General features: G+C 39.1%; 1 protein-coding gene across 2 annotated transcripts; it reads left to right on the forward strand.

The window, feature by feature from the left end:
- The first annotated feature begins 113 nt into the window (after positions 1–113).
- On the forward strand, positions 114–9,704 carry LOC125897237 (phospholipase ABHD3-like). Of its 2 annotated transcripts, none has more exons than XM_049590412.1 (9): positions 114–564; positions 2,083–2,243; positions 2,381–2,563; positions 2,730–2,775; positions 4,401–4,513; positions 4,677–4,850; positions 4,946–4,994; positions 5,109–5,274; positions 6,681–9,704. In XM_049590412.1, exons 1-9 carry the CDS (start codon positions 445–447, stop codon positions 6,884–6,886), a joined length of 1,218 nt encoding a protein of 405 aa, XP_049446369.1. In that variant the 5' UTR covers positions 114–444; the 3' UTR covers positions 6,887–9,704. The 2 variants fall into 2 exon arrangements, with proteins under 2 accessions (XP_049446369.1, XP_049446370.1); XM_049590413.1 differs by having other exon boundaries at positions 115–246.
- The last annotated feature ends 1,139 nt before the right edge of the window (positions 9,705–10,843 follow it).

Genomic DNA, 10,843 nt, shown 5'->3' on the forward strand with positions numbered 1-10,843 from the left:
GTGATGAAGCTAAAAGCTAGTCAGCCAGCCGCCATTAAAACTCAAAGAAGAAGAAGAAGCGGAAGTACTTCCTGTACGGCGAAGGCGGAGCATTACATGTTGTATGAGGCGGACTTTGACATTGGAGGTGTCTCTTTAAACGAACCATCTGATAACCAGGAAGCTGTCGAAGCACCCGCTGAATAAAACCCTGCAGGTGGATACCGGCTTTTACCATTACCATCAGAGGTGATGGGACGTCTCGGGGTAAAGGAGCGGCCGTAAAGCATCTTTAACGTTAGCTGGTGGTGATGAAGGCAGGTTGTCGGGCATTGCTGTAGCTAACGTTAACGTCTCTCTGTCAGCTGTCTGTCCCGGTGTGTCGGCTAAAGAGTCTTTTAGCCTAACGTGACCGTTAACGTTAGATATCGTCAGCTACATAAGCTAAATAGATAGACAGTAGCCATGTTTTTATCACATTTGGAGCTATGGAGAACATACTGGGAGTGTGTGTCCAGACCTTACACGGTGTTCATCTGCTCCCTCACGGCCGCACTGTACTATCTGTGGGGCCGCAAGTGTCAGGTCAGTCACTGCGGTAAAGGGTACCGGTGATAATGACTGCACTAACGTTACATCCACGGTTTGTTTTTGTATTGTATAGTTTTTTTGTTTGAATTTATTGTATTGTTCTTATATATGTGTAACGTTATTTATTTTATTGTTTTTTCTTACCTTATTCTACTCTATTTTGTTTTAATTTATTTTATTCGATTTATTTTAAGTACATTTTCTTATTTAATTATTTTTCTGATTTAACTCTATTTATTGTTTTATTTTGCTATTTATTTTTGTCTTATTTCTTTGTATTGTTTTTATTTATTTTTATCTTATCGTCCTTATATGTATTTTTTATTTTATTTTATTTATTTGTTTTTTTATATTTTATATTAATTAATTAATTAATTAATTTTCTCTATTTAAATTATTATTTTATGTTATTTCAATTTTTTCTTGTTTACTTATTTTTTATTTTATCTATTCACTCGTCTATTTTATTTTATTGCATTTAAAAAAAAAAATCACTTTTTTTTTTTTTTTTTTTTACGTTTTTGGTGACATGGCAGTGTCTTTAAGGTTACATAACTTTGCACTATTGGGTATTTGCTGACACTTTATTATAACCCCTGTTTGGCATTTATAACAATCATATGAATAACTCATACATGGTTTATAACACATTAAGAAATAGTCATAATAATAGTAGTAGTTTTTAAGTGTTTATTGTAGTTGTCAGTAGCTATAACTTTCATATTACGCAACCATAACTTATGTATAAATTGGTAACGAATGCTCGAAATTTCCATTTGACACTCTCGCTACCATATCAGCTCTGAACACATCTAGTGAACGTTTTAAACCATTTGTTCATTTGTCTGTGCAAGTTATATAGCTCTCCCATAGGAGGAGTTATGATTGTTGACACCAATACATGCCAAAAGAGGGTTGAAATAAAGTGTCAATGGCTATTTTCATTATTGATGAATGTACTGACAGACAGTTTTCTAAAGCCCAAGCGATGCCTTCAAATAACATCAGTCCCAAAATCCAATTATATTCAATGTACAATTATTTTAAACAGAGAAAAACACCAAATGTTTACACCTGAGAAGCAGGAATGTGCAAATGTTTGGCACTGTAACTTGATAAATGACTGAGACATTTATTTGATTATCTGTTTACAACTCAATAAGTGCTTATTGGCTTCATACCACATAATACTCATGTTATATGTTTTGTAAACTACCATAACAAAACAAAACATATAAAAGTGTGTATGATCATTTTTTTCATACAACATGTTCTTGGATTGCTTAAAAAAAAGTAGATCATGTTTTTCGGGTTTTGTAGAACATGACACTGTTTACCACACATCATAAACACACACACATCACAGAGACACACCCTAGTCTTGAAGCTCCGTATCTCTCACACTATCTGCCCCCTCACCCAGCTTGTTTTGGATGCATTTTTTTCTGTCACAAGTATTAATTTACATACCCATTTGTTTTACCCCTTTAATTTCATGTCTTTTCCTCCCAGACACCAGTTCTGGTTTCCAGCAAGGCTTTCGGCGCATTCCTCCACAAGCACTGTCCTGTGGTGGTCGAGCGCTTCAGTCCCACTCCGTGGTGCTGGGGAGGCCGGCTTCAAACGCTGGTCTGTGCCGTCCTCAAGTCCAGACCCTCCGTCTCTTATCGCAAGTAGGATGAACCTCTTGCACAAATTCTCTTCATTCCTTTTGCTGACTGACACAGCCATATTGTAATCTTTCCACATCATCATTATATTTCTGTAGTATAACTTTATATGTATCAATAATCCTTCCTTCATCCCTCAGTGAGCTGATCCGAACGGTTGATGGTGGTCAGATCTCTCTGGACTGGGTGGACAATCAGGACAGTGCGACCTACCCAGAATCCTCCACCCGCCCCACAGTACTGATCCTCCCAGGTCTGACAGGCAACAGCAAGCAGTCCTATGTGCTCCATGCCATTAGCCAGGCCACTCGCCGCGGCTATAGGTAAGTTGTGCTCCTCACCTGTCCCCTGAATCACAAGTAAAATTTAAACACCCTGAACATTTTTTATTCAGTAACTAAATCAAACATATGTGGAAATTGTTATAATTGCATTTAATTTAATGTCCAGTAGCTGCTGTAGTTGTTTTCATAGACATTTCTCTTCTAGATGTGTGGTCTTCAACAACAGAGGACTTGGAGGGGAAGAGTTGTTGGTGAGTACAGTGATCACCTAATGAACCATGGTCATGTCACATTTAATACTGTTGCTATTTCCAAATAATATTTAGGTATGAGACTAGACATCCAGTATTTCTCTCATTAGCAAATCCCATGAAGAGCTATAGCACTTACACATATGTGCCATAGATCTACATACACCAATGAGCCACACTGTTGTACCAAGTGACTTGATCCTTCATAAGGATGAACTCGGGTACTGTAGTTTAGTTGTAGTCAAACATACACAACACTCACTAGAGCACCAAATGTGTATTAATCCACTGCTGAAAATAGTCCCACAGTAAACACATTGTTTCTAATGCTTTGAGTAACTTTCACCAAAAACTAAATTGACCAGCCATTTAAAGGAGACTTATTATGCTCATTTACAGGTTCATATTTGTATTTTGGGTTTCTACTAGAACATGGTTACCTGCTATAATGTTTTAAAAAACACTTGTACTTGTATTCACCCACTGTCTGAAATGCTCCGTTTTAGCATCTGTCTCTTTAAGCCTTCCCTCCTAAAAAAGCACAGTCTGCTCTGATTGGTCAGCTTTTCTGGGTCTCCTGCATTTGCACTCTTGGTGTCTCTGCATCATTATTGCAGCGTGGTAACTGAGTGTTATGGAGTATGGCGATGCTTTTTACAGTGACAAATCTCCAATGAAAGCTTCTAAACCAAAATCTTCACAACCGGACATGCTCCAGCAGGAATATGATCAGAAATCAGGGACAACCTAACAACATTCACAACCAAGATTATATTCAATTTTCAATTCAATTAAATTTTAGTTAAAAAAGCCCAGTATAACAAATAACAATTTGCCTTAGAGGGCTTGACAGCATATGACATCCCTCTGTCCTTGGACCCTCATAGCGGACAAGGAAAAACTCCCCAAAAGAAACCCTTTAACGGGGAAAACATGGTAGAAACCTCAGGAAGATGTTTCACTGATGTTAGCATGTAGCTACATGTAGCACTGTCAGCCTGCATACATCCTGGAAATGACTGTAACGGAGTGTACCTGCACTTTCTACCTTGAAAAATCACCAGTGAAAGCTTCTTAACCAAAATCTTCATAACCGGACATGTGCCAACATTAATATGATCCAAAATCAAGGAGAAATTAAATGTTAGCTTGAAGCTACATGTAGCAGTATACTTGTAGCCAGGGGATGACTGTACTCGAGTGTAGCTGCACTGTCTACTGTGAAAAAAAAAAACCAATTAAAACTTCTAATCCAAAATCTTCAAGACTGGACATGTTCCAGTAAGAATGTGATGCGAAATCGTGGAGAAATGAACAACATCAGCAACCAAGACTACATGTTTCCCTGACAATAGCACGTAGCTACATGTAGCAACGTATGCACTTTTTAAGGATTTACATATTCAGTAAGAACAATAAATATTACTAGTAAATATTACAGACTGGCAGGGTAGGTAGAATGTCCTGACACCAACTAACGCAGTGTTGGTTTTGGTCTTCTCTCTGGATTTGTTGACAATAAGATGACTACAGAATAACGCCAGCTGTAGTAGCAGTTCAAACCCAAAATCTGGCTCTTGAACACACCATGTAACGCTCCTCGTCTGTCCCTCTGCTTGCTTCAGACGCCTGTCACCTACTGCGCAGCCAACACCTCAGATCTTGAGCGTGTGGTGCAACATGTCAAAGGACTTTACCCACATGCCCCTGTGCTTGGTGCTGGTGTGTCTTTGGGAGGGTGAGTTTGCGCACGGTGTAATGGTTTCAGGCTGCTCTCATCTCTCTGTTATCAAAAGGTTATTTTACTGTCAAATTTTTCCTATCCATTTCCTTTTCCTTTAGTTGCTACCTTTTAGTCAAATAGGTGTTCCTGTGTTTTTCTCGTCTTTCACCCTGGATAGCATGTTATTACTAAACTACCTGGCCCGTAAGCGCTCGGAGTCTGGGATGGTGGCAGGTTTCACCATCTCCGTCCCCTGGAATGCACTGAAGTCTGCCACCTCGATGGAAGAACCACTTAACTGGCTGCTTTTCAACAAATACCTCACAAACGGCCTGTGTCGTGCTGTCACCAGGTCAGATAAGTTGAGGTTTCAGAAATTCCTGAGTTTTGTGTAACAATTTTGGGGTTGTTGACAAAGTATGTTAAAGAAAAACATGTGTCTCACAGGCACAGGAAGGTTCTCGAGAAAGTGGTGGACATTGAATATGTCGTGAAGGTATGGCTCATTCTTTACATTTGCTTTTCTGTCATAGTTTCTCATCTCCCTTCATGTGTGATGGCTTTTCCTCTTCATTTTAATTTTAATGTTAATGTCATCCCTCTCCTCTAGGCGCGGACTATCCGTGAGTTTGACGAACGCTTCACCTCTCTGATGTTCGGTTATAAATCTTGCACAGACTATTACATTGATGCCAGCCCAGACAATAAACTCCAAAATACAGCAGTGCCCATCCTGTGTCTCAACGCTGCTGATGACCCCTTCTCTCCCCAACACGGTGAGTAGACAACAGGAAAAGATGGACATTGTGTTAGGTTTACAGTTCTTGATGTAACTTTTAACTTGTGGTGATGTTTCAGTGGAATTTTGTCATCAGATTCAGCAGATATCTTCATACCATGTATCCTGTTGCACTCTAACTGGCGTGTGATGAATGAGTTGTGTTGCTTGCAAACCCAGACTGGGCCATATTTACATTTCTTTACAATGAGACCGGAAAGACAAGCAAACCAGTCCATCTCAGTGGGTTGGAAACCCAGTCTGACAGCGTTCACACCTGACACGTAATGGAGCCAGGTATAACTAGATGCAAATTTCCCTTTGAACAGACAGGTGTAACCACAGCCTTAGTCTTTGAATATCTTAAGCTCATTTGTATGATCCTAATTTTACAGCTTGTAGCATGAGTGAAACACAAGCTCTTCCCAGTCAGTATAGAGGGCCTAATGAGAGTTACACACGTAACTACAGTTCTGTGAATTGTGGGTGACTGCCAGATGTTATATCTAGGCATTAAATGGTTGAAAATAGGGGCACAGTGACGTGTGGTGTGCTCTTTCCCTCTCTGTTTATCATGATACTACTTCTGCAGGAGTGTGAGCTCTTACGTCTGGGACAGAGTTACACACGTGGTGACAGGGCTATCTGTTAGCTTCACACGGCTAACATTAACCAGTGGTTATTGATGTGTTTAACGTCAGAGTCGAGCTGTTTTAGTGTCGGTGTGAGATTGTTGAAACCATTTAACAGCTCAGTGTCTGATGTTAGCCGCTATGTTAGCTTGTGCAAGAGCAGACAAAGCAGGAGAAGAGTGACTCATGGAGACCGTCCTTTGGCACTGCTTTGAATGGCAGCAGCAGAAGCAGCTGATTACCAGCATCCTCTGCTCAGAACGCGATTATTTCAATCAGGAGAGACTCATTCTGAGAGAAAATAATATTTATTTACATGTGCACACAGTAAGTAAGTCTTTTGCAATTAGACCCCATTGTGATATCATCTATTCCAGGAGGGTGGTAAAGATGTAGTAGATCAGGGAACCCCCTCTATGGAGTCTAGACCCTGGTGGTGGTAATGGTGGTGATGAGATGAGATGAAGAGGGAGCTCAGGATCTGGATGTGAAGATGAGTGGGCTTTTGATGAGCTTGTCCTGGGCTCTGGATAAGGTGACTGGAGGTGAATGGGGTGGAGGAGGGCATGATGGTTCTGTCTAAAATGACAGCTGACAGGAGCAGAGAGGAGAACAGATTTAAAATTTGGCAGCAGCAACATGAATGGCTGAAGTAGCTTGTGGCAAAGTTTGATTGTACTTTGGCTAATATTTCAGTCTCCATGCTACAAGAGATGTTTTCTATCTAATGTTTAACATGGCTAACTCTCTAAATCCTTTCCTGCTCATCCAGCCTTCCCGCTGACCACAGTCCAGAGCCTGCCGAATGTCGCCCTGTTGTTAACGGCCCACGGTGGACACATTGCCTTCCTGCAGGGTTTGTTCCCTCGGGGCGAGAGCTACATGGAGCACGTATTCGGTCAGTTTGTTCAAGCCGTATTTGAACACCCTAAGGACATCATGAAAGCCTGCAGCATTAAGGAGGAGCAGATGAGCTGATCATCTTGTCCGAGCACCAGAATGACCGCTAGCTGAGAGGAATATGAAGTCGCCGGCATCTTAGCAGTAGAACAGCAATTCACAAAAATGCATTGCTCGGCTTTGCATGCCGTTAGCTTACCGCAGAAATGTTGGGTCTCCTTCATGTTTGCACAGAGAATGACCAACTGTATTGTACAATCATATGACCTCATTGCAACTTTGCTGATCTACCTCATCATCTCAGGTTCTCTATTTAATGAGCAATCAAGAAGTAAAAATGTGCAGAACTCATTTTTGAAATATCTAAGAAATCTTGCAGCCAGCTGATAAATTAATACAGATAAATATTAAGATAAAAACACGCAATATAAACATTATTTTTTAAAAAAAGATTGTATATTACTTTTAATCATGTACTTTCTCCCACATGCCGTCCCAAATTGAAGCACTTGAAGTGTGTGTTGACAACAAAATGTGTAATTATTCCCTGTTAGAAAATGAGTGCTTGGGTTTATTTGAAAATTATTAAATTATTAATAAAAATAATAATAAATTAAATAATAAAAGGAAAAGAATGTGAAAATTTGAACATATATGCTTATGTTACTATTGTTTTGCCTCATAACCTGCTTTGGTTTTGCAGTACTAGTTTTCCTTGAAGTGTGCAACATTCCTGAAAAAATTATACTTCTTCACGTTTTAGCCTTGCATGCATACTTTACATAGACTTTCTCAGTGCATACCATACTCTGTGGTAATCCTGCTAACAGCTTGGTTGTTTGAACTGTCAATCTCAACCAAAAAACAGCCACACGGCAGGAAACAACATATCTGTCATGAAGGAAAGACATGTACAATTGTAGGACAGGTTTGTCATCTGAGTTTTTGATTCTTAAACAAACAAAAAAACCTGACATCAGTTAAATGTAAAAACTATTGTACGCTTGTAAATGCTTTTGCAGTTTGCTTGATTGCACTGTAAATTATGCACTACCTTAGACGTGACTGTAAAAAATACTTAAGGTATTTGTACCTGCCGTCAATAATTTAATAGTGAGTGGTTTTAATTTGTGAGTGCTGTAAATCTGCCTTTTGTTTGTCACTGACACACGTTGTTTGGGGAACGAGTGATGGATAAAAGAATGTATATCATGTCCACATGATGATTATATGATGTGTAGTTTGTAGTTACAGGAGGTCATTTGTTCTTAACTTAAAGGGTAACATTAGCATTTTTTAACCTATGTCATATTTTCCCATGTTTTTGTGTCTCAGTGACAAGTGAGAACAACAGTTTTTGAAATTGGTCCAGCATTGAGTGAAACAGGCTGCAGTATAACCACTTGGCGTCCACTAGAAGTGCTTGTTTTTGCCAGGTTCAGATTGTTATAAGAGTATGACACTTATTGGAAAGGATCCCTACAGAGATAGACCTTGTTGTTAAAGAGTAAGATCCCCTTTATTTAACAAGGAACAGCCCCTAAATCGCGATCACCAAACCCACCAGACTCTATTTAAATAAGCAGTAATTTTGGCATGTATAGAGCTAGCTTGTTTTCACATCTAACTGGGTGAATTAAGGGTTTATTTCAACCAAACTAAAGTTGGTGATTCTTGGAACAGTGGAAAGACGAACCAAGATGGCTTTTGTGAGCTTTATTTTGTGTCTGTCTACTTGGAGTTAAGTGTGTTTTCGGGGCTGTTTCTGATTGAACAAAAATGATCTTACTCTTCGAGAAAAAGGTCTATCTCTGTAGGGATCATTTCCATAATGTTGTTAGTAGGGCTGCAATGATTAGTCAACAAATCAATGACTAATTGACTATTAAAATAATTGGTGACTATTTTAGTAGGCGACTAATCAGAGAAAAGTACTATAAAAGTACCCCAAAATACTCTTATTGCAGCTTCTTACGTTCAAATATTGTCAGCTGTACACACTCTCCCATGACGGTGAACTAAAACCCTTTGGCGTGAGTACAAAACAAGACATTAGATGACATAATTTTGGGGTTTGGGAGAGACGGACTGACATTTTTCAACATTTTAACACATTTTTCGATAAAATGATTAGTCGACTAATCGAAGAAATAATCAACAGATTAGTCGACAATGAAAATAATCGTTAGTTGCAGCCCTAGTTGTTAGACACTTAGAATAACAATCTGAGCCAGTCAGTGGCAAAAACAAGCACTTTTAGTGGCTGTTAACAGACAGTGTTCACATGGAGTAGTTACATTGCAGCCTGTTTTGCAGGTGATGGCTTCAAAAATTGTTTTTCTGATTTATCACTTAGACACTAAAACATGGGGAAATAGGGTCCAGGTTGAAAAATACCAAAGTTACCCTTTAATCATGGATTTGAAGTCTTTGTACAATAAGGACCAGGTCAGTATGTGTGTACTGAATGTCATTTTCAGTCAGCCCAGAATACTTAGAAGGTTTTTATTATGTGTGTATCTATCACCAATAGTGCACTGATGATGCAAACACACCATTTTACAATGCCACTACCAACGTGTTATCACTTTATGATTTATGTCATTTTTACCAGAAGCTGCATTTGTTTTACTTGAACAGTAAATGTCTGCAAATGTGACCTGAGAACACAGCAGCACATGTTGCTGACTGCTGTCTTACTGCATCTACTTCCTCATCAGTTCTTTGCCACATTCTCATGCCTTCCATTGCCGTGTATTTTTTAATGGATACTTATTTCTTCAGTCTGTATGAGCTGTAACCACAATTACATTGTTTTTGCAATATCAACGGTGTATTCACTTGAAAGAATGTTGGGCATTATGAAGTATGTATTTGGTTTTTGGTTATTGAATCACACTTGAATTAAAGAATGAAAATAACCTCAGCTTGGTATTTATTTTGCATGTTAAATCTATCAAAGTAAATGAAGGGAACAGGTTTCGTTTCAACATGGGGAGTGGCCCGCTAGAAAATTTCGAGCACCACGGAATGACAGGATGGTAAAATAAAAACATACATGATATGTTGCAATGGTGATGCTGTGCTGTTCACAAAGAATGCAATAAAATCCATTCCGTGTGAATGCAGCATTAACTTCTTGCATACTGGGGAATCTTTATCCACCAGTTTGTGCCTTTTTTTGCATAATTTTAGGTGTAATTTTTGTCAAAATGGATGTCCTCTGCTACTTTTACTGCTGGTTTTATTGGGTGCGCATGTTCTAGATATAGAGGGTCCCCTGTGCCCCCCCCAAAATCTATGCCTATGATTGTAAACTACAGGTAAGATGAACTCATTGTTAGCAGTAGCTGTGTTCAGCAGCAGCACATAATCCAGCCTGGCTTTGTTGCAATTAACAGTGGCTCCTAACCCCTTTTCTATCATTGAGTAAACTGAATCCTGACTAAGTTACATATTTTTTTAATATTTTATTTTATATTCAGCAACACAGAACAACGTATAAACTGCACATTTAACCCAAATGCTGAACGCAATAACTGCAGGAAGTTGTGTAAAACGACTGATTTGGATAAATATTGAGCAGATAATTTCCTGAGAATGTGTTTTCCTGATATTTTTAGGAACTTTGTAATATTGTTCTCTGATTGTATGATATGTTGATTTTTAATTTTTAACAATCATACTTACTTAGTGGGCTTTTCCTGCAAGCCCTTTGGTGCTGCGTCCTTTCTAAAGCGTGTTCAAGCCTTCACTATGCCCTTATCCTGTAATGTAAGTGGAAATTATATCTTGAATAGTAATCCATTCATCCATTTTCGTAACCGCTTATCCTCTTGAGGGTTGCAGGGAGGCTGGAGCCTATCCCGGCTGACACTGGGCGAAAGCCGGGGTACACCCTGGACAGGTCACCAGACTATCACAGGGCTGACACATAGAGACAGACAACCATTCACGCTCACATTCACACCTACGGACAATTTAGAGTCACCAATTAATCTGCATGTCTTTGGACTGTGGGAGAAAGCCAGAGCA

The sequence above is a fragment of the Epinephelus fuscoguttatus genome, linkage group LG11 (assembly GCF_011397635.1).
Source record: "Epinephelus fuscoguttatus linkage group LG11, E.fuscoguttatus.final_Chr_v1".
In the NCBI taxonomy this organism is placed as follows: Eukaryota; Metazoa; Chordata; class Actinopteri; order Perciformes; family Serranidae; genus Epinephelus; species Epinephelus fuscoguttatus.